At 38.5% G+C, this 25507-nt stretch overlaps 1 protein-coding gene across 3 annotated transcripts in view; it reads right to left on the minus strand.

The window, feature by feature from the left end:
* The window catches only part of exd3 (exonuclease 3'-5' domain containing 3), a 168439-nt gene that overhangs the window by 133667 nt on the left and 9265 nt on the right, over window positions 1–25507 (minus strand). For 2 of the 3 annotated variants that reach the window (XM_073052099.1, XM_073052098.1), the window contains 2 exons: window positions 18415–18479; window positions 11253–11423 (listed from right to left, as the gene is read on the minus strand). In XM_073052099.1, the coding sequence (XP_072908200.1) occupies window positions 11253–11423; window positions 18415–18479 (236 nt within the window). The remainder of the gene's footprint in view (window positions 1–11252; window positions 11424–18414; window positions 18480–25507) is intronic. The other variant, XM_073052100.1, reaches the window with a different exon arrangement.

The following is a 25507-nucleotide window of genomic DNA, read 5'->3' on the forward strand; positions in this document are numbered from 1 at the left end:
TCCTATCAGGGAGGAGGCTATGTAGCATCCACACCACAACCACCAGACTCAAAAACAGTTACCTTCCCTAAACAGTAAGGCTGATCAATTCCTCCACCTACTAACCCACCCCACCACACCTGCAGCCACCTCTGACTCCTGTCAGAGTCACCTTATGTACCACTCCTGTACCTTGCATCACTTTATGTACGTATAAGTAATCTGTGTACATAGACTATTTTAAGTATTTATTCTTATTCTATTTTTTAATATTGTGTTCTTTAACTTGGTGTGTGTTTTTATATATTGCATTGGATCTGGAGTAACAATTATTTTGTTCTCTTTTACACTTGTGTACTGGAAATGACAATAAACAATTTTGAATCTTGGTGATCCAGAGCCATTGTAAGGAGACACCTAACTGTATAAATGGCACTGATGCTTCACTCCATAATGAGCTTAATAGCTTCTATCCACACTTTGAAGGGTAACAGGCTGCAGCTGCATTCTGTGCTACATCAAGGTCAATTATGTGTGCTACACTCATCAAATGAATGAGCTCCAACATCTAGACTTGGGAATCTGTGCAGCAGCTAACATCTTATACCTCATCTGAAAGATTGGGTGTATGTAGATAGCACATCCCAGCATTTGGTCACCCCAAAATGTAAGCATTCATTTGTAGAAACAATGAGTGACCACTAGAAAAACAGGAAGCCCAGGGAGGAGGAATGGGAGTTGCCCAAGTGCATCATGTTCATCACTTACAAACACTGGAGAAAGCACTATTACTTCATTGGAGTGTAACGAGTGCAAGCCTGTGATTTGCTGTCTCAGCTGTACATGGCAGGGATACAAAATGCAGCAGATGGGCATAAATGCAATTAAATGGCTGGAGAAGAGATTTTAGAATGATGTGTTGTCTTTTTAACATTATGATTAAGGATGTCGTTGAATGATTGTAGAGCATTCGTAAGGGTCTGACTGATGTCCACAGTTGATATCCACAGACATAAGTGTTGGGAGCTGGGAAAGAGATTAAACACTTCAAGTGAAGTGCTTTCCAGATATAATTGGTGGCACAAACCAGTGAACAAAGAATTGAGAATAGGGCAACTGAGCATGCTATCAAGAGCAAAGTCGATGGGGACACAAGAGGAAACTGGAATTAATGTAGATAGTGCTTAACAGTAGGTATGGGTGTGTTGGGCCAAAGGGCCTGTTTCCACATTGTATGACTCTTGATAATCAATGATCATTCTCATTCACATACAATCAGAGATTAGGGCCTCTCAGAGAAGACTAGTCTCTTGGTAATCTCAGTAATACTGATGTGCATTCAATTATTATTGACCAGCACCATTCTCTCACAATTAATACTGATTAATAAAATCAATTATCATTGATCAGTAATATTCATATGCACAACCAATTATAATTGATTTGATACCCCCAAGTGCAGTTATCAGTCACGATAAAAATAACAGTGACAGCATTATTGACACATCCATCATTTATTGCTGCTCACACAAGAACAATTTCACTGGACAACAAAGATTTTGCTTCCTGAATACCTTTAGGTGTATCTTATGAAATTTGGGCTACTGATCATGAAAATCACCATGAAATTTCCCTATCACGCACCATTTTTAAAAATAAACTTATGTTTATTATTTCAAGTCATAATTCAAGTCGATTAAAATGTTGCCTACAATGTAAGCTGGAAAGTTTCCTATCTCGTCCAGCATGCTTAGACAGCGTGGCTGCTGCATGGCAGGACAGGTTTCAGTAATAATTATTGGGTTCAGGAATGTAAGGATGGAATTTGCTATCACCAGGCACGAACACTTCTATGAAGGATTTTGATATTTGAGACAGATGCTTCCCAGAATAACTGATGCCAAGATTAGGAAAAGCATTTTTGTTGGTCCACAAATCAAACAGGTCATCAATGACAGGCAATTTGAAGAATTTCTAGCGGGACCGGAGAAAATCACATGGAAGGCATTCAAGGAAGTTGTTGAAATTTTTCTCGGCATCTACAGAGCACCAAACTACATGCAGCTGGTTGAAAGCATGTTTCAAGCACATAAAAGCATGAAATGCAACATGTCACTACAGATTCCTTTTCTGCATTCCCATTTAGACTTCTTCCCTGCAAATCTTGGTGCTGTTAGTGACGAGCATGGTGAAAGGTTTCACCAGGACTTTGCGGTCATGGAGAAAAGATACCAGGGCAACTGAAATCCATCAATGCTGGCGAATTATTGTTGGACACTTAAGCGAGAAGCCTCAGACACTGAGTACAAATGAAAATCATTAACAAAATATTTTTAACTTATTTGAACTATTGCAAAGCATCAGCACCATTATGTAATTAAACATATTATATTCAATAAAAGTTAATTTGTTGTTTCTCCAAATTCCTACGTGATATTCTGAAATTATATTTGTGTTCATCTTCAAGCAGCCTATCATAAACAAAAAAAAATTCTGAGGAGACAACACTTTTGAAAAAATTTGTTGTCCAGTGTTACCATTGGTCAGCAGTAAACTACATGATCATTATTAACACCACCCACATACATTGTCTATTAGCATTTATTAATATTATTCACATCGACAATCAATTATTAATAATCAGTACTGCTTACGCAAGAAAGTAGAACTTTCTATTTCCAACATCTGCAGACTTGCGTATCATTATTAATGCTATCATTATTCAGAAACACCAGAAAGTCTGCAGATGTTGGAAATCCAGAGCAATACATACAAAATGCTGGAGGAACTCAGCAAGTCAGGCAGCATCTATGGAAATGAATTATTGACATTTTGGGCCAAGACCCTTCATCAGAACTGAGAAGGAAGGGGAGGGATTTACAGAAAGAACTTCTGGTGTTTTTGTGTGATTACCATTAATCAGAACTAATGAGGTATATAATTAAGTATTACACTTTAGTGATGCTTACATCTAATTATCATTTCAATTTATTTTAGAGATACAGTATGGTAACGGGTCCATGCCGCACAATTACACCCGTGTGACCAACTAACCTATTAAACCATACCTCATTGGAATATGGGAGGAAACCAGAGCACCCAGAGGAAACCCACACAATCATGGGAGAAACATACAAACTCCTGGCAGACAGCACCAGAATTGAACCCAGGTAGCTGGTGCTGTAATTAGTGTTACGCTAACCACTAAGCTACCACACCACCCCAATCATTACCCAGCACTGCAAATCATCAAATTAACGGTATTACACACAAGATTGGTTATGCTTGATCAGCACCATTCATAGGATCAATTACTACCATTGATGAGCAGGACTACCCACTGATCAATTATCATTGGTCAACATTAAATCAACACACAATAACACAGGGATACACAGAGATGCAATTGTTCTCATTAATCAATGATACATCATTGGTAAGTGACTCATGTAAGCAACTGATAATGAACAGCACCACTCATACTAACCCACTTAAATTGATCATTGTTGAAAACTATTTGCTACTCATACACATAATTTTACTGATAAAATTATCAAAATCACTACTCATCCCATGAGCTGGACTTTGAGCATATAGTTGGAAAAGTGATTTTCTTAATGATCAAAGGCATACAGAATCAATTATTATCAATCAGCAGTAATCACATAGGACTAATTATTGATTATCTGTACTCATATACAAGCAATTATTGATGCAATTGATTATCACTGAACAGCACAACACACACAAAAGCAATGATCTTTGCTTGGTGAAAGACTGATCACACATCAGCATAATCATCTTCTCTCAGCACTGCTCACAACTAATTGCATTTATTCAGTAAAACATTCAGACAATCTATTATCAATGACCAGTGCCACTCAATTATTGAGCTATGCTATCCACATATGATCAATGGCATTCACAGACATAGCCAGTAGTCAGTGACCAGCAAAACTCACACACGTTAGATTGATTAGCACTACTCACACACAATCAATTGTCATAGGCCAGCACTACCCATGCACTGGTTGTTGTTCATGGACAGTTCACTTGGTTGATTCCAGTGAAGGAGGGCCTGGTATTTAAGGAATGGTTCAGCAAGTCTGGCCTTAGATAAATGAGAAGTTATCTCATTGAAATATGAAAGATTCTGAAAGAGGCGTGAATGTTGAGAAGATGTTTTTCCTGGTGGGAACACCGAGAACTATGGGGTACAGTTTTTAAAAAATAGGGTCTTCTGTTTGATACAGAGATGAGGATGGATTTCTTGTTTCAGAGGGTTGGGATCCTTTACAATCTCTGCCCCAGGGCACCGTGGATGTGGAATCATTAAATATTTTCAACACAGAAGTTGATAGACAAATAAGTCAAGAGTTCAGAGAGAACACAAGAAAGTGATGTTGGGGCCAGGATTGGACTGATCCTGGTGAATGGAGAAGCAGGATTAATTGGTCTCCCCTTGCTCAGTTTCTTGTGTTCTTTTGCTCTTATGATCATTAATCGTCAGCACTCACTCACATAATCAAGTGTTATTGAACAGCTGTTCTCATACACACTAATTGATCGATACTACTTGCATGTGGTGGGTCAATTATCACTGATCAGCACTATCACAATCAAGTATCACTTATCAGTACTCAAACATGAAACTAACAGTGTGATGTATGCAATCAATTATCTTTCATCAGCACCACTCAAATACAATAATCAATGATCTGATGATCAGCAGCACTTACACATAATCAGTAATGTCCGCTCATGCACAATCCCTAATCGTTGACCAGCAACTCACATGCATAAAGTATAGATCAGCTATTGTCATATAACCACATTACTGAGCAGTACTTCCCTCACATGGTTAATTAGCAGTCTTCTTATGTCTCATTGTATGCCTCAATGACTAAAGGAGGGAGGTCAGCAGGAGACGCTCATGGAGTGAGCATTGTTTCAGATTCGCTCCATAACCTTTACTTTTTTTAACCTATGATCACCCTTACTTAACGTACTTTTACCTACACCAGAAGATTCTTGCTACTTTCTTGGACTTATCTTTAAGAGTTTATTGTGAATTTTGAATAAATGAATTCAGAAATGGCTCTTAGATCTAAAGGGCGAGAACCTGGGAAAGATCCTAACGGGAACAGGAAGAAGAAAAAGACCGATCCTAAGCGCACTGAATTGACCTATGAAATACTATTGGAGGTTTGAAATGAAAAATTTGAAGAACGATGACAAATTTTCAAACAAGATATAAAGGCTTTTCAAGATTATATGGATAAGACGGATTCAGTAGTTAACCAGCAGCAAGTTCTAATCGCAACTTTGCAAGAGGATGCTCGGAAGCGAGACTTGATAATTGAAAAACTGGAGCAGAAATTACTTTCGACGATTAAACAGGTGGAAACACTTAAAGCCAAGAGTGTCAACTTTGAGAATCGGTCCAGAAGACAGAACTTACGCATACTTGGTCTCCCAGAAGGTATTGAACAAGGGGACCCCTCGAAGTACTTTGCTCAACTTTTAAAAGATGCGTTCCCTTCTGTATTCCCAGACAGTCCTCCGTTACTTGATCGCGCTCACAGAATTATGCGTCGATCACCAAGTGCTTCAGCTAAACCACCGGTTGTAATTGTCCAATTTCATTATGTGCATGTTAAAGAGCAACTTATTCGTGTGGCTCAGCGTGTAGGGATGGTCAAATTTCAAGAATTCAATTTTCGATTAGTGGAAGATTTTAGTCCAGAAGTAATGAAGGCAAGGCTTCTTTTTAAACCTCTGATGTCCGAATGTTATGAGAAAAATCTAAAACCTGCGCGCTTATACCCTGCAAAGCTCAGAATATCGCCTCCCAATGCATCTCAGCGTGTTTTCTTTTCTACATCTGAAGCGAGAAGCTTTTTGAATGAGAACTTCCCTACTGCTACGGATTCTCATCTCTAATAAATGAGTGATTTTGATCGTTGCAAGATGGTTTTTATTTCCAAAACCAGATTTTGTTTCTGGCTATTGGTGTAGGTTTACTCTATATTTTATACTCTAGTTAAAGTTTTTTTTTGATGTACTAATCTTTTTATTTTACTTACTTCAATCACTGTACTTTAGCTTTGGTCATTTTTATTAATCCTTTGAAGGTGAATTTTTTTTACGAAGATGGCGGTTTCTTCTCTAAAATATTTTTGGCTTTTTTTTGATTTCGCCATTTTTTTTCTCTCATCTTCTTCCTATAATGCATTTCTTATCACAGTTTAAATTTTTTTTTGGTTTGTTTGGGTTTTAACCCGATTTATAAGTTACTAGTGATTATATTCTTTTTGGTTTTTTTACTACCAATTATATTAAGAAGTTTGGTTTTAGTATAGTGATTATTATTTCTTTAGAGTTTGGGTGGATCTTTTTTAACCTTTATATACGGAGTTGCCTTCTGCTGATATGGGGGTAGATTTAGTTTCATCTCTCCTTTTTCCCAGCCTTTTCCTGGCTGGGGAGATCTTTTCTCCTCTTGGGTGGGGGGTGTTTTTCTAAATCTTATGTTCTTTACATCAGTTTTTTTTAGTTTCTTCATTTGGGCTGATTTTAAACTACTAAAATGTCCGTGATGTCGTCACTTCCGGGTCCGCCCCTTATTTTTGTTCCTCTTCTGGATGCGTGAGTTCATAATTTGGTTAACCCTTTATATACCAAAGGGTTGATTTCAGAAATATGGCTCAGACCATTAATTTTGTCTCTTGGAATACTAATGGCTTAAACCATCCGATTAAACGGAAAAAGATTTTCAAAGTATTCCAAAGACTTAATGCACATATTATTTTTGTACAAGAAACTCATGTGAGGAAAGAGGATAATTATCGCTTTTTTAGGTTTCGGAGGGGTCAACAGTACCACTTGAATTCGAATGCTAAAGTAAGGGGAGTTTCAATTTTTATTGACTCCTCTATTGCATTTATCCAGCACGATATCTTTTTGGATCTGAATGGTAGATTTTTGTTAATTACTGGCTTACTTTTTAACAAAAAGGTTGCTATGGTTAATTTTTATGCTCCAAATGTGGATTATCCCGATTTTTTAAAGTCCTTATTTACTTCTCTACCTAATCTAAATGAATATAAATTAATAATGGGTGGTGACTTTAATTGTTGTTTAAATCCTTTGTTGGACAAATCTATATCTACTCAGACTTTACCTAATAAGTCGGCCACTTATATTAACTCTTTTTTGACTGATAATGGAATTTTTGATATTTGGAGATTTCAGCATTCTAAGGACAAAGAGTTTTCATTTTTCTCACGTTTATCATTCCTACTCGAGAATTGATTATTTTTTTATTGACTCTTGTTTTATTCCATCGGTAATTGGTTGTAATTATGATATTATAGCTATCTCTGACCATGCTCCATTAAAACTTTCTATTAAATTTACGGATACAGCTTCTAGTGCTAGACAATGGCAATTTGATTCTACCTTACTGCAAGATCCGGATTTTATTAAATTTATGAAGGAACAAATCGATTTCTTCTTTTCAACTAATTCCATGGATGGTATTTCTTGCGGAACACTTTGGGACACTTTTAAAGCATATATACGTGGACAGATTATCTCCTACTCCATTGGTCTGAGAAAACGCATTAAGAAGGAAACTCTTTTATTGGTTGATAAAATTAAAGAGATTGACAAGTAATATTCGACTACTCCTAGTAAGGAGCTTTACAAACAAAGGATTGAACTTCAAATGGAACATAGTTTATTAGTTACATCTTCGATTGAAAATCAATTAATGAAAACCAGATCTGATTTTTATATACATAGTGATAAATCGGGTAAACTGTTAGCTAGTCAATTGAAGAATGCTTTGGTTAAACGTCAAATTACTAAGATTCGTCAGCAGAATGGGGATCTGACAGTTAACCATGATGAGATAAACAAATCATTTCAAGATTTTTATACCTCCTTGAATCATTTTGAATTCCCTCATGATTATAATACCATGTGCGATTTTCTTGGGAAATTGAATTTTCCAAAATTATCATCAGATGATCTTTCAATATTAGAAACTCCTATTACGGATGCAGAAATTAAAGGGGTTATTTCCTCTATGAATTCTGGGAAAGCACCAGGTCCAGATGGGTATACAGTAGAATTTTTAAAATGTTTTTCCACTACTCTTTCTCCTTGGTTATGCAGGGTTTTTGAAGAAGCAATTAGATTGGGTAATCTGCCACAATCTTTTTATAGAGCTTCCATTTCTTTAATATTGAAGAAAGATAAAGACCCTACTGACTGTGCATCCTATAGACCAATATCTTTATTGAATGTAGATTCCAAGATCTTTCCCAAGTTACTGGCATCCAGGCTGGAGAAGGTATTACCCCAAATTATTTTGGAAGATCATACTGGTTTTATTAAAAATCGCTATTCTTTTTTCAATGTTAGGATATTATTGAATATTGTTTATACTCCTTCACATAGCACTTCAGAATGTGTCATTTCACTAGATGCAGAGAAAGCATTTGAGAGTTGAATGGCCATACTTATTTACTGTGCTTGAGAAGTTTAATTTTAGTCCGACATTCATTTCCTGGATTAAACTGATATATCATACTCCAGTTGCCTCGGTGCTTACTAACAATCAAAGATCTCCCTTTTTTCGTTTATTTCGGGGTACTAGACAAGGCTGTCCTCTTAGTCCATTATTATTTGATATTGCTTTAGAACCCTTGGCAATTGCTATCAGAGAATCACATAACATTTTTGGCATTAATCATGGGACGGATATACATAAGCTATCATTATATGCAGATGATTTATTATTATTTATTTCTGATCCTGAGAAATCCATTCCTGCAGTTATATCATTGTTGGCTCAATTTAGTAATTTTTCCGGGTATAAATTAAATCTTAATAAGAGTGAATTGTTTCCTTTAAATAGACAGGATCCAATTTATGGAAATTTACCTTTTAAATTAATGACTCTTTTATTTACTTAGGGATTAAAATCATAAAAAACTATAAGGACTTATTTAAGGTTAATTTTTTTACCCCTAATCGATCAGATTAAATGTTTGTTTACTAAATGGTCACCAGTATCTTTATCTCTGATAGGTCAGATTAATGCTATTAAGATGGTTATTTTACCCAAATTTTTATATATATTTCAAGCGGTACCAATTTTTATTCCGAAATCTTTTTTTGCTAATGTTGATTCAAAAATCCTAGATTAGGTAAAAAAATATTTACAGAAGGCAAGGAAGGAAGGTGGATTGGCATTGCCTAATTTTAGATTTTATTATTGGGCAGTTAATATCCAATATTTGATATGTTGGTTAAAGGATTGGGATTTATCTTTTAGCCCTCATTGGGTGAACCTGGAAATTAAATCTGTACAAGGATTTTCATTGGGTTCTATTTTAGGGTCTTCTCTTCCCTTTGTTCTTTCTAAATTGCCGAAATGAATTGACAATCTGATAGTTAAACATACTTTACGCATATGGTTTCAATTTCGGAAATTTTTTGGATTGACTCAGTTTGTTTTAAATATTCCTATTGTATCCAATTGCTTTTTTTATCCTTCTATTATAGACCAAGCTTATTCAACTTGGAAGACTAAAGGATTACTATGATTTTCCGATTTATTTTTGGATAATTGTTTTATGTCTTTTGAACAATTATCTAATAAATATAATTTGCCTAGATTTCATTTTTTTAGATATTTACAGATTAGGAATTTCTTAAATACTGTACTTCCTACTTTTCCAAATTTTGTGTCTTCAGGTATTTTGGAGAATTTGTTTGAACTAAATCCTTCTCAGAAAGGGCTAATATCAAAACTTTACAATATAATTATGAAGATACGTTCAGAGCCCTTCTATAAGATTAAAAATGATTGGGAAAGAGAACTTAACCTTACTATCCCTATTGAGAATTGGGATAAAATTCTTCAATTAGTTAATACATCATCTATATGTGCTAAACATTCATTAATACAGTTTAAGGTTGTGCATAGGGCTCATATGTCCAAGGATAAATTGGCTCATTTTTATTCCTATATAAATCCTATTTGTGACAGATTTCATTCTGAGATAGCGTCTTTAACTCATATGTTCTGGTCATGTCCGCTTTTGAAAAAATATTGGAAAGACATTTTTGATATTATTTCTACGGTATTGAACATTGATTTACAACCTCATCCTATTACTGCAATTTTTGGTTTACCAATGATGGACTCACTCCATTTATCCTCTTCTGCTTGTCAAATGATTGCATTTCTTACATTAATGGCTAGAAGATCTATTTTGTTGAATTGGAAAGAAATTAATCCTCCTACTGTATTTCATTGGTTTTCTCAAACTATGTTATGTCTAAATTTAGAAAAAATTAGAAGTGTTGTATTTGATACTTCTATTAAATTTGAAAAGATATGGAGACCATTTATTCAATATTTTCATATGATCTAATATGACCCTGTTCTAAGCCTATTTGTTTTTCCAGTTTCGATTTTATATATGTTGAGAGGATCGGAGTTGACGACACTGATGATTTTGTATTTTTGTGAGATATTATAAACAGCCCTTTTTTTCCCCATTTTTTCTTTTTCTCTTTTTTCGTTTTTTTTCCTTATTAGTTATTAGATTATTAGATTAGGTTTTTTTTGCATAAATTTTTTTTCTTTTTCTTTTTTCTGTTTTTTTAAATATATATTATGATATACCTAGGTTTGCCTTGTTTATTTGTTACTTGTATCGTCCATGATTTGGGAATACTCATTTATACTGTAACTATTGCTTATGTATTCTTTCATGTTCAGTTGAAATGTGTATGTTTGTAATCCCATTATCGATGTATCAATTTTATTTTGTTGATATTAATAATAATAATAAAAAGATTGAAAAAGAAAGAAAGACTAAAGGAGGACACTTACTCAAATATTCAGAGGAACCTTTGTATCAACTGACTTTACCCTTATATATATTTGGATTCATGTATAGTCAACACCCAGGCAGGCAGAGACATACACAATGACGCACAAGTTTCATAATGTATTTTTAAAAATTGCAAATATGTTCATATTAGACCAAGAGGACAGAAAAACAAGAAACCACCACATTTTGTCCACAGGTTACTGCTTTCTGTTCCAGTCTATGGTGCTTTTTTTGCAATAATAGTGACTATGCCCCCACCACCCCAGTTCTGATCGCCCCACCTTCAATCCTAACTAACCCTGTGATACAGCACCAAATACAATCACAATGAGCAGAATTAGTTGTTCCTTTGCCAACCTGATGAGATCTTGCATTCTCTTTTATCCAAATATTAAACTGGCCAATAACGAAATGTGCCAGGGACTGTTTTTTTCCCCTTTTCCAGTCATTGCAGTTCTCCAGCATCACCAGGAGACCCTCCACTGGATCAGTGAGGGAGGAAAATCCTTGCCTTGCTTCTTCCGGGAGCTGCGGAGACAAAGAGAGGGTGAACAAAACAAAAGGAAAGCCCTTGATCTAAACATCACAAAAAGAGCCTACTAATTTATTCAGCGAGGTAACTGTTACTCCCTGTCCCCCATCCCACTTGCTGTGACAGTGCACGGCAATTCAGATTCCTTAACACTTCATTTCATTTCAACATCAGCCTGTGCAAAGGCAATTGTCTGCACTAATTAACCCGTAAACATGCACAGTGCCACAATGTCCTGCACCATTTCAGACAAAAGGTGCTTTCAACGCCTGGCAGTCACAGGGCAGACAGACGCTTTATAGGGAGCTGCTTCATAGATCAAATTCCTTCAAACCCTTGGTTGGAGGAAACGAAGAATGACGACATGAAACTAGCTGGAGGAACAAATGCGCTGACTATCTTTCAGCAGCATGAATGTTCTGTCTATCTCACTCAAGCCTAGCCTCCAACAATAAATGTTCACAGCAAAACCCTGGTAAACACAGACCACATCTCATAATCAGTTCAAAATATCAGTTTAAATCAGTTAAAATAGATAGCAATGATAAAATTCACCACTCCTTTTAAAGTATTAACATAAATGCAGAAAAGAATGACTGAAGATCATCAAGACATCATATTTGACACAAAAACTCATTGTTACTAGGTACATCATGGTTTGATAGAGCAATTCAAAATTCAAAGTAAATGTACTATCAAAGTACATATATGTCACCATATAAAAGTCAGATTAATTTTTCTGCAGGCATTCTCAATAAATCCAATAACCATAATAGAATCAATGAAAGACTGCACCAACAGGGCAGAACACCAGTGTGCAAAAGACAAACTGTAAATACAAAAAGAAGAAAAAATAATTATTATAATAAATAAACAATAAATATCATAAACACGAGATTAAGAGTCCTTGAAAGTGGGTCCATAGGTTATGGGAAGAGTTCAGTGATGGGGCAAGTGAAGTTGAGTGAAGTTATTTCCTCTGATTCAGGAGCCTGATGGTTGAGGGGTAATAACTGTTCCTCAACCTGGTGGTGCGAGTCTTGGGACTCCTGTACCCTCTTTCTGATGGCAGCAGTGAGAAGAGAGCATAACCTGGGTGGTGGGGGTCCCTGATGATGGATGCTGCTTTCCTGAGATAATGCTCTGTGTAAGAGAAGACCAAAGGACATAGGAGCAGAATTAGGCCATTCAGCCCATCGAGTCCACTCCGCTATTCCATCATGGCTGATCCCAGATCCCATTCAACTCATACACCTACCTTCTCACTATATCCTTTGATGCCCTGACCAATCAGGAAATGATCAACTTCCACCTTAAATATACCCATGGACTTGGCCTCCACCACAGTCTGTGACAGAGCATTCCACAGATTCACTACTCTCTGGCTAAAAGAATTCCTCCCTACCTCTGTTCTAAAGGGTGGCCCCTTAATTTTGAGGCTGTACCTTCTAGTTTAGGACACCTCCACCATAGGAAACATCCTCTAGTCCTTTCAACGTTCGGTAGGTTTCAATGACATCCTGCCACATTCTTCTAAATTCCAGTGAGTACAGCATATATTAACCCCTTCATTTCCAGAATCATCCTCCTGAACATCCTCTGGACTCTCTCCTATGACAACACATCCTTTCCGAGACATGGGGTGCAAAACTGTTGACAATACTCCAAGTGCGGCCTGCCTAGTGTTTTATAAAGCCTCAGCATTATCTACTCACTTTTACATTCTATTCCCCTTGAAATAAATACCAGCATTGCACTTGCCTTCTTTACCACAGTCTCAACCTGTAAATTAACCTTCTGGGAGTTTTGCACAAGGACTCCTATGTCCCTCTGCGCCTTTAATGTTTGAACCTTCTCTCTGCTTAGATAATAGTCCACACTATTGTTACTTTTACCAAAATGCATTATTATACATTTCCTAACACTACATTCCATATGCTACTTTTTTGCCTATTATTCCAATTTGTCTAAGTCCTGCTGCAATTGCATTGCTTCCTCAGCACTACCTACCCCTCCACCTATCTTCATACCATCTGCAAACTTTGCCACAAAACCATCAATTCCATTATCTAAATCACTGACAATGTGAAAAGTAGTGTTCCCAATACTGACCCCTAAGGAACATCACTAGTCACCAGCAGCCAACCAGAAAAGGCCCCTTTTAGTCCCACTTCCTGCCTCCTGTCTGCCAGCCATTCCTCTGTCCATGCCAGTATCTTTCCTGTAACGCCATAGGATTTTAACTTGTTAAGCAGCCTCATGTGTGGCATCTTATCAAATGCCTTGTATTTTGTTTTTGTAAAAATAGTGTATAATGTTTTTTGTCTCGTGAATGCTATTTGTGATTCTGCAGCAGGAAACATGACTTCCACAATCTCAGGAGTACTGGGGCCTATGGATACATCCTCTCCTCACGGTTGGGGTGATAATGACTCTGCATCTAGATCAATGAGATCATTTATCTCTTACAATATCTGTGTACAGTTGCAAGAAAAAGTTTGTGAACCCTGTGCAGTTACCAGGTTTTCTGCATTAATTACTCATAAGATGTCTGATCTTCAGCTAAGTCACAATAATAGACAAAGGCAATCTGCCTTAACACACAAACAATTGTACTTCTTCTTATCAATACAGAGTACATCATTTAAACGATCCCAGTCTAGGTTCAAAAAAAGTATGTGGGCCTCTGGGGTAATGCCTTCTATAAAAGCTATTTGGAGTCAGGCGTTTCAGTCAATGACATGAAATTGGAGGTGTGGGCTGTACAGGTGCCCTCCACTATAAAAAAAGACACACACATTCAGATTACTGAGAGAGCCTGCTCTTCTCAAGATAGATCTGTTTATGTGCACCATGCCTCGATCAAAACAACTTTCAGAGGACCTTGGAAGAAGAACTGTAGAGCTGCATGAAGTTGGAAAAGGCTACAAAAGCATTTCTAAAGACATGAATGTTCATCCATCCACAGTAAGAGAAATTGCCTACAAATGGAGGAAATTCAGTACTGTTGCTATTCTCCTGAAAAGTGGACATCCTGCAAAGATCACACCAAAAGCACAATGTGCAATGCTGAAGGAGGTGAAAAAGAACCCAAGGGTAACAGCCAGAAACCTTTCAGAACTTGCTAAAGTCTCTGTTCACATGTCCACTATATAAAAAACACTGAAAAAGAATGGCACTCATGGAAGGACACCACAGAGGAAACCATTGCTCTCCAAAAAAACATTGCTGCATGTCTCAAGTTTGCAAAAGACCACCTGGATGTTCCACGATGCTTCTGGAACAATGTTCTGTGGACAGATGAGACAAAAAGTTGAACTTTTTGGTAGAAATGCACACCAATATGCTTGGAGGTAATGGCCAAAACTGCATCCCAACTGTGAAGCATGGTGGAAAGAGCATCATGGTTTGGGTCTGCTTTGCTGCCTCAGGACCTTGACAGCTTGAAATCATTGAGGAAACAATGAATTCAAAATTGTCTCAAGACATTTTACAGGAAAATGTCAGGGTGGCAGTCCACAACCTGTAGCTTGGATGATGGATGATGCAACAAGACAATGATCTGAAACACAAGAGTAAATCAACAACAGAATAGTTTAAAAAGAAGTAAATTTGTGTTTTGGAATGGCCAAGTCAGAATCCAGACCTTGAGATGCTGTGACATGACCTGAAGAAGGCTGTTCATGCAAGGTGTCCCAGAAATATTGATGAACTGTTCTGTATGGAGGAATGGTCTAAAATTCCTCCTCGCTATTGTGCAAGTCCGATCAGCAGCTACAGGAAACATTTGGTGGAGGTTATTGCTGCTAAAGGAGGTTCTACCAGTTATTAAACATAAAGGTTCACATACTTTTTCCAGCCCGGACTGTGAATGGTTAAACAATATGTTCAATAAAGACCTGAAAAGTGCAATCATTTGTGTGTTATTAGTTCAGGCAGATTCTGTTTGTATATCATCATGACTTAGATGAAGATCAGACTACATTTTATGAGTAATTAATGCAGAAAACCAGGCAATTGCAAAGGGTTCACAAACTTTTTCTTGCACTGTATATGGGCAGGAGATGGACCAATAAAGCATAGAATCAGTCACATTTATTTTATTTAGAGACACAGTGTAGAATAGGCCCTTTCAGCTCTTCGAGTAGTGTTGCCCAGCAACCCCCAATTTAATTCAGGCCTAATCACAGGACAACTTACCAATTAACCTACCAACCGGTAGGTCTTTGGAATGCGGGAGGAAACCGGAGCATCTGGAGGAAACTCACGCGGTCACAGGAATATACAAACTCCTTACAGGCAGTGATGGGAATTGAACCCGAGTCGCCGGTACTGCAAAGTGCTGTGCTAACCACTACGCTACCATGCCGCCCCATGGAACATTGAGGTCTATGGGAATAGTGTTATTGTGGGTGCTCACACTCAGGGTTGTGTTATTGACATTTACTATGGAGATGCAAACTTCCTAGAGTTTTTTCTCTCTAGTATTAACCATTTTTATTAATGATGTACGCATTTTGTAAAGAAAGTGTGGATTAATGCTATAAATGGGTGCCATGGTAGCATAGTGGTTAGTGTGATGCTATTACAGTGTGATTAAATCAGGGGATTGCTGGGCGGCGTGGCTCAAAGGGCCTATTTCGTGCTGCATCTCCATAAATAAATTTTTTAAAAATAATACAACATCAATACATACAAAATGCTGGCGGTCATTGGAAAAGCTCTATGGAAAAGAGTAAACAGTTGACATTTCGGGCCGAGACCCTTCTTTAGGACTCCATCAACATCGCACAACAAGATGTACAATAATACAACCACATTAGCAGAACCCCTATAACACAAACATTTCAAATATCACAGAATAAAACCTGTTGACACAAAATCCTAAAGAGTGAGATCCCTGATAACACACATAACACAGAGTGAGACTTCAATAATGTACATTTCCTCAGAGGCTCCCAATTACATAAAACCCCACAGAATGAGATCTTTAATAACATAACTCCAACAGACTGATACCACAAACTCTTTTAAAGTATGCCCTTCATGATGCAAGTTCCCACTAAGTGAAAGAAAAACAATCACTTCTTTAACTAAACTCCAGATTTTATTGTTTTAATGCAGAGCCAAACCCTGAAATCTTCAGAAAAGGACTGCTTTTACAGAGAACTAAATGCAGGAATTTGTTGAGAACTTAGTTCTTTATGCAATACACTCAGGAATTTGTGATGTAGGACAGTTCCTCTTTTTAACTAAACTCCAGAATTTGTTTGTTTCTGTAGAGAACTAAATTTAGATATCTAGTGAGTGTGGGATTCTGATGCTCAGAGAAAAGGGATTCCTTTTTTTAAAAAAAGAGCAGTCTTGGGAAACTGGGAAACCTGGGGAGCTGGGAGGAGGAGTAATAGAGTGAAAGATGTTGAGATGCTACATCACTGAACTGGTTGTTGCCAGCACAAGGCAAGTGGCCAGTTTGAGGTTTGTTGCTGAGTGGTTTTCTTTTTAAGCTCCGTATATTTCTAGCACGTGAATTAATCCAACCAATGGGGGTATATTCAGCCATGTCAACCACATGGAATGCACAATTGTGCCATGTGGGAACTCCAGGATGTTTCACACATCCTGATCAACCTCAGATATGGGAAACACCGACAACTAAAGAAGTTTGAGCTCCTGGTTTTGGAGCTGACATCATGGCAGACTAAAGACAAAGGACTGTTACATGAATTGCACATTTTAGGAAATTGTCATCCCACAACTCAAGAGCGTGTAGGCCACAGCCAGGACCACTGCAATGTAGTTTGGCTGTACAGGACACATCTCTTCACTTTTGTATGTACAGGACACATTTCTTCACTTTTCCTATCTATATCACCTTGCTGCCTCTGCATATTGGGGACTCAATTGTTAGGACATTCGATTGGCAGTGTTGTATCAGTTGTAATCTAGTTTTGTATTTGCCTCCCTGGTATATCAAGGATATCATTGGTGATAGCAGAACATTCATCCAAAAATACAGGGAAGTGCAGTACATAGCAGATGAGTTTAAAGCAGAGAAAAACAAATGATATTTTTGCTATTACTAAAATGTAGCTTGCAAAGAGAAAAATTATCACTTGGCCAGATCACATTCTGATGCGATAGAGGGGTGAGAGGTGCAGATTGTGGTGACACCAAGTGGGTGAGAGAGAGGGGAGTGGGCAGAGAAGTGAGGGGAGGGTCAAGAAACAAGGGCAAGAAAAGCAGGAAAAGAAAGTAATAGGAGTGGGGAAAAGAGACAGCGACTGTAATGGCGAGAGGAATGGACGGGAAAGAAGAACAGGCAGGGTGGTCGAGAAGAGTGCAACTGTGGGTGCTGAAAGGAGTGGTGCCAGCAGTGCAGTAAGGGAGAGGGAGAGGAGAGAAGGGAGGGGTGAGAGGGTAATGTAGCTCATATGTATTTCACATGCATAAGAACAGGAATCGACAGTCTTCATACTGACTAGCCCTCACTGAAGGGCTAGTAAATCCCTGCTTCAACTTAAAATGTCTGAGTCACAAATATTGGGATGAGATGGTGAATGGGGAGATAAATGAACAGGTGTCATGTCTGTATGGCAGATGTAACAACCATAAAGCAGGCTGACTACATTCCTACATATTCACCTGAAGAGTCTGTCCTTCCTCTGGAAACCAAAATGATCAGTTCAAAGCATACAAGATCACTCAAATCAGTTCCGAAAACTCAATGCGATTTGAGTTAGGGAAAGGAACTGAGCCACTAAATCAAAATGGTTAGTGATTTTCATAGTTTTGCATCATTGCTCCTTTTCTGAAGTTTTCTCCCGTTCCTAACTCCACCCTCTGCCTAAATTACAATTTCCAGTGCAAACCTACTTCATACAATCAACACAAACTTACATGAATAATGCTCCCCCATGTTTTGCTGCAGACACACACTGCATAAATCCAAGGCCTATTGTAAGGTTCTATCAATAGGGGGCTTACCTCATGAATCTCCCTCTTTGTCCAGTGTGCTTGCAGGATGCGAAGCAAGTGAAGAGGCTCCAGGCCTGGGGAGAAATAGATTAATTGCTTGTGACAGGATGCACTTGAGACATTGTAGGATTGTTACTAAGCATAGAATGGGCACTTTGTGTCACCTTGAAAACTGCTAACTTTCAAGCTGTCACTCAAGATTAGTGGCCAAATCCCGTTCACAATCTAAACAAACCTCCAACAAACATCACGATTGGATGATTTTATTAATCCTTGTTGGGGCTGCAGGACTGTCACTGCTCAGTAATGCTAGAGGTGCACTGTCTAACACTATTAAACAAACTGCCACACTACACAGCAGATCTGTGTGTTAAGTACAGCAACGAAAAGACAAAGACAGCTAACATTTCTGAAGAGGGGCCAGTCTGTGCAGTAGGAGAGGAGGCTCAACTTATTTAGTCAGTTTCTTATTTAACATTATTTCTCATCCACGCTGCCAGTTAACTTTCACCTTGCCCCCTACTCATCATCACTCACTTCCTGCTGGAGAGTGATGTCATTTGAATGGTTTCAGTCGTAGACTCGTAGGATCGTGGAGCACAGAAGCAGGCTCTGCAGCCTGACTCCACCACGATCGAGTTGCAGACCTTACTCTAGTCTCACTTTCTTGCATTTGGCCCATATCTTTCTATTCTTTTCCCATCCTGTGGGAGCCGGAACGTGTGTTTATACTCGGGAGTGTTAGTTGTTAACACTTCAATGTGCATGGGATATATAAAACTGAATCTGAATCTAACCATCCATCCAAATGCTTTGTGAACACTGTAACTGTATCCATCCCTACCACACTACCACTTCATATACCCACTATCCTCTGTGTGGGGAAAATATTATCCCTCACACTGCCCTTAAATATTTCTCCTCTCACCTAAACTTATGGGATGAATGCCATGGATGACAAGAGACATAGAACATCCAATCAAGAGGAAGGAAGCACATTTAAGATTTAGGAAGCAAGGATCAGACAGGAGTCTAGGGAATTGTAAGGCAGTCAGGAAGGAGTTTAAAAAGGGACTTAGGAAAGTGAGAAGGGAAATGAGAAGGCTTTGGTGAATATCATTAAGGAAAAATCCCAAAGGCATACTGCAAGTATGCGACGAACAGGAAAATAACTAGAGTGAGGGTAGGACTGAACAGAGATAAAAGAAGACATGCCTATTAGATAGATAGATAGATAGATAGATACTTTATTCATCCCCATGGGGAAATTCAACTTTTTTCCAATGTCCCATACACTTGTTGTAGCAAAACTAATTACATACAATACTTAACTCAGTAAAAAATATGATATGCATCTAAATCACTATCTCAAAAAGCATTAATAATAGCTTTTAAAAAGTTCTTAAGTCCTGGCGGTTGAATTGTAAAGCCTAATGGCATTGGGGAGTATTGACCTCTTCATCCTGTCTGAGGAGCATTGCATTGATAGTAACCTGTCGCTGAAACTGCTTCTCTGTCTCTGGATGGTGCTATGTAGAGGATGTTCAGAGTTATCCATAATTGACCGTAGCCTACTCAGCACCCTTTGCTCAGCTACCGATGTTAAACTCTCCAGTACTTTGCCCACGACAGAGCCCGCCTTCCTTACCAGCTTATTAAGACGTGAGGCGTCCCTCTTCTTAATGCTTCCTCCCCAACACGCCACCACAAAGAAGAGGGCGCTCTCCACAACTGACCTATAGAACATCTTCAGCATCTCACTACAGACATTGAATGACGCCAACCTTCTTAGGAAGTACAGTCGACTCTGTGCCTTCCTGCACAAGGCATCTGTGTTGGCAGTCCAGTCTAGCTTCTCGTCTAACTGTACTCCCAGATACTTGTAGGTCTTAACCTGTCAGAGAAGGTAGGGGAGGTCCTTAAAAAATACTTTGCTTCTGTATTCACCAGTGACAAGAGAGGATTCTTCGACAGGATTTATGAGCATTTGGAGAGTAAAATCTGATTTGTGAGCCGCAAGCTCATGCCTCACAAGCTTGATTGAACCAATCACAAAGGTCCCAGTGTCATTCCCTGCAATACACCACTGCTTACATACTTCTAGTCAGAGAAAAAACAACCCTCCATCACTTTCCTCTGTGTCCTATCAACCAGCCAATCTGGACCCAGTTGCCAAAACATCTGATATCCAATGTACCCCAAGTTTCTAGACCACCCTAGCATACAGCTCCTTGCTATAGTCCGTGTATACCACGCCTACATTCTTCTTGTCATCAATTTTCTTAGTAACCTTTTTAAAAACACAGGCAGGGTTCCTGAGGCAGAATTTCTTAAGCATAGTGAACAGAACCTCTTGTGTTAGCGTCTTTCTCTGAGAAGTTTCTTCCTGCCCAACACCCTTCTTCCCTCTTCTCTACATTTATCTTTACCCTCACAAAATCTTCCAACCCTTCCACCCTTCACACCTTCCTTTTTCAGCTCATCCACTTCTTGCCACACCATCCTGTTTTCTGAAATACCCCTCCAGTGCAGTTTCACCACTTTCACCTACCCTCTTCCTTAACCCCATTCTTTCTTTCTCTCCTCAATCATTTTCCCTGTCATTCTCTTTCATTCGTCTCCACCTCCTGCTTTATTAAACCAAACAAAAGAGTGCAAATCCTATCCAGAGAATTAAAATTCTATAATTTAAAAAAATCTAAAAAGCAATATTCCAGAACAATGGTAATGAAGCTATCAGATCATCATGGATACCCACGTTCATCACAAACATTTGTCTGCGGACTTTCTCTGCTCCAACCATTACGTGTCTCCAGACTCATAGAAAGATGGTTGGTTATTCAGTGCTCTCTGACATGGCCCTCCAAATCACTTGTTAAGGAGGCAATTATGAACTGACAAAATATAGTAATAAAAAAATAAAAAGATTTACCAGAACAACACCCAGAAAGAAGGGCCTTACTTATCTGCAACCATGCAAACACTGGAGTTGCTTTCTTCTTCAAACAGGGCAGGTGAAGCTGAAGTTGCTCAAAATTATGAGCAGCTTTAACAGAGTTAACAGAAAGAACTTTTTAGTTGCAGAGGGTAGGTAACCAACAGACACATTTGAAATGATTAATAAAAACAATAGGTACTAAGTTTTTCTTTATGCCCAGCATGCAAAGATATAGAATGTTACCAGAAAGGATGGTGCAAACAGCTTTAATGGCAATTTACAAACTAAAACAGAAAAAGCATTTTAGTTCAAGATGATAAGCAACTGCCTTCTCAAAATAAATTAGTGATGATTAATAACTGCTGGCCTTGTTTAACAATGGCCACACTTGTAAAATGAATAAATAAGTAAAATAGGACAGTTGCCAAGCTCTGGGAATGGATCGGGGGAGATGAACAGCTCTTTCATAGAGTGGACGTGTAGTGTTGAATGGCCTGTAGTGCCCCCTGAGCCTGCTGCACCATTCAATAAGCAAGAGAAACTGACTGCTACCTCAACTCTGGATTCCCAACTACCCACAATGATCTTTCCTCCCTTCATTTCAACCACTTATCTGATCCTGTCTTAAACATGTTCACTGTCATTTGAAGAAATTGGTTTTCACACTCGCGTCTGAAAAAAATTATGCCTCGATTCTCTTTTAAGTGGGTGATGGCACCACTATATTGTGCTGAGAAAGGAAACAAGAATAGAAATTGAAAGATGCTTTGAATAAATAAGCAGTGTTTTACAGTGACGCTTTAAACGAGCAGTATTTGCCTTTACTGTAGTACTTGACTGCCCTCAGCTGGTAGTGACAGGATATAGACTATTTCTGTATAAATTGTCTGGACCATCACGCAGAGGGCAATCACCATGTACTGTTCTGTGAACAGCTGCAGGATACCTACAACACATACCACCGGGATGAGTCTGGAACCTTTATCATTTTTCGTATTCACATGTGACTTGGATGAGAATTTAGGTGTTACGAATAGCAAGTCTGCTGATGATACAAAAACGGATGGAATTGTAGATACTGAAAACAGTTCTCTAAGGAAACGACGGGAATAGATCAACTGTAAAGTTGGGCAGCATGACGGAAGAAAGAAATTTATTATTATGTATTTATTTAGAGATATATTTTGGTAACAGGCCATTCTGGTCAAATGAGCCAAATAGTCGATATCCTGTCACTACCAGCTGAGAGCAGTCAAGTACTACAGCAAAGGCAAATACTGCTCGTTTAAAGCGTCACTGTAAAACACTGCTTATTTATTCAAAGCATCTTTCAATTTCTATTTGTTTCCTTTCTCAGCACAATACAGTGGTGCCATCACCCAATTACACACAAGACAAATTAACCTACTACCCCCTACATCTTTGAAATGTGGGAGGAAACTGGAGAAACTGGAACAAACCCATGCAGTCATGGGGAGAACATAAAAATTTCTTAGAGCAGCAGAAACATTGAACCTGGGTCACTGGCACCACACTAACTACTATGCTACTGTGTCACCCAAAATAAAAGAATTTAATCCTAACAAGAGTGAGGTAGTGCAGTTTGGGAAGACAAATTCTCGTAGGACACGTAGAGTAAATGGCAAAGACCTCAGGTGTGTTGATGTACAGAGAGACTTCAGGGTGCAAGCTAGATCTCCCTGAAAGTGGCAACATCAACTGGATATGGAACAAAAAAAATCCAATATGCTTGCCTTCATAAGCTGAGACAACAAGCATAAGAGTTGAAATGTCACGTTACGGTTGTACAAAATATTGGTTACAAAATATTAGAGTACTGTGAGCAGTTCTGGTTGCCACACTACAGGAAGGATGTGATAGCAATCAAAACTGTAGAAGGGATTTATCAGGATATTGCTTGGAATGGCTATGGTTATGAGGAGATTGGATAGACTAAGTTTATTCTCACTGGAATTTTATTTTAATTTTCATCCCTGAAACCAATACAGAACCAACTAAAACCAGGAGACTTCCCTTCAGCTGCCGACAGAATCTGCAGCAAGTTTATAAAAAAAATGTTACCAGGACTGAAAGATTTCATCTGAAAAAAGAATGAAAAGATCGGGTTTTTTGTTGAGACAGAGGCTGAAGACTACCTTAACCGAAGTGTATAAAATTATAAGAACTTTAATAGGGAGGACCTATTTCCTTTAGCAGAGAAATCGTAAACCAGGGAGAGGACAGATTTAAAGTAATCCTTTTCATTTGGCGAATGGTAGGTTACTAGTACTTATTGTGTGAAAGGATTTGGTAGAAACAGAAGTACTCATCATGTTTAAACAGTACCTGAAAGGCTATGACCTGCTAAATAACAGAACCAGGCTGGTTGGTGGGATTGGACTGTCATTTTTTTTTTAACCAAACTGTGTCATCATTTTATGATTATTTGACAACACTCAAATGACTGTGACAGTAGTTTTCATTCTATAGAAATGCCACTCAACCTACGTTCTTGCAAGAGGCTGTCCCAGCTTTAAATAGAAACTATCAATCTTCTGGTCGAACTCTGGTGGTCATCTGGCAGTGTCAGCATATAGGTAATCAACTGCTGAAGAACAGGGCAAGTGCTCAGAACAGACTCATGGACACAGTGGAAAGGACTCTGACTCATTTCAAGTCATGTGTGGTGCTTAGATTGTGGCTCGCGCTATGATTTAGTCCCCAATGGTTTAATTATTTAGCAATGTCTGAATTTTATCCTTGCTACGTTTAGTATTAGTATTAAGAGTTTAGCATTCCAAACAGAAGGAAAAGTCAGAGAGTATGCTACATGAATATGCAAAAAAAGCCAATATTAAAGTGAGCCAGAAGCCATAGCTGCACTAGTAGAGAATGCAGATGCTGGGAAGACAGAACGACATGATATGATATTTGCAGTTTGATGTCCTTTGTCACATTAGGTGTGGAGCTTAGGATACAATGTCCCCTAACGACGACTCCTTTGCTTGCATCTTCAGAAACAGCTCTATAGTATCTCTGCAACACACACAAAGTATCACACAGAGTATCTCTGTTCCACCAGCATTTTGTGTGTGTTGCCTGAACTTCCAGCACCTGCAGATTTCTTCATGTTTACTATAATATCTCTATTTTTTCTTTCAGGGTTCTTTTGAAGACCCTGACCTGGAGTTACACACTGACTTCGGTTCTTTGCAGGAAAAGGACCTGCTCTTGGGGTGTCACGACTGGCTGTTATTTGATATACCAAGGACACGGCCTAGGACATTAGCTGACCTTCGGAGTTTCAGGATTTTGTGGCTCTCGAGGCAGGTGGCTCGAGGTTAGTGCCTCTGCAGGAAATCGGTGTGTTGTAGGAGATGTTAGATCTCTGGCTGTGTGCCCAGAGACCCGAGTTCTTTGGGCACAGAGCTCAGAAAAAGCAATGCAACGGACTTTTAACATCATAAATCAGTGAGTTGTTTGTTATGTCTCCCCTCTCATTGTGAAACGGAGACACCTCTTTTTCCGTTATTAGGGAGGGAGGGAGAGAGGGGGAGGGGCAGGGGGACTGACTGACTGTGGTATGTCGAATTACCAGGTTCATTCATTCATAGCTTGTCACACCAGACAGTCAGCCATTCTTGTCTGGTGCGTAGTGTCAGGATTTGGTCTCCTTTCGGATTAACCAGGTCACGGTATGAATTACCAGGTGAACAAGTAGACTTTGGGGTATTGCAAGTCTGTGTCTTTACTGATGCTTTGCTGCACGCTTGAGTACTCGGTGGAGGGTGCCGATGCTTTATTTGCTGGTAGGAGAGGGGGGATCATTGGTTTGCTGCTGCTTATGCATGGGGGAAGGGAGCTGGGGAGGCTTTGGGGTTTAACTGTCATTCATTCTTTGGGGCACTCCTCAGTTTTTGTGGATGGTTGTAAAGAAAAAAAAAATTCAGGATGTATATTTTATACACTTCTCTGACACTAAATGTACCTTTGAAACCTTAATTGAATGCCCAATGTTTTTTGGAACAGACTAATGAATGGTCTTTCATTAATCCTGTTATGGTTATTATTCTATTATGGATTTATTGAGTATGCCTGCAAGAAAATGAATATCAGAGTTGTATATAGTGACATATATGTACTTTGATAATAAATTTACTTTGA

This window comes from Hemitrygon akajei, chromosome 7 (genome assembly GCF_048418815.1).
Source record: "Hemitrygon akajei chromosome 7, sHemAka1.3, whole genome shotgun sequence".
NCBI classification, from domain to species: Eukaryota; Metazoa; Chordata; class Chondrichthyes; order Myliobatiformes; family Dasyatidae; genus Hemitrygon; species Hemitrygon akajei.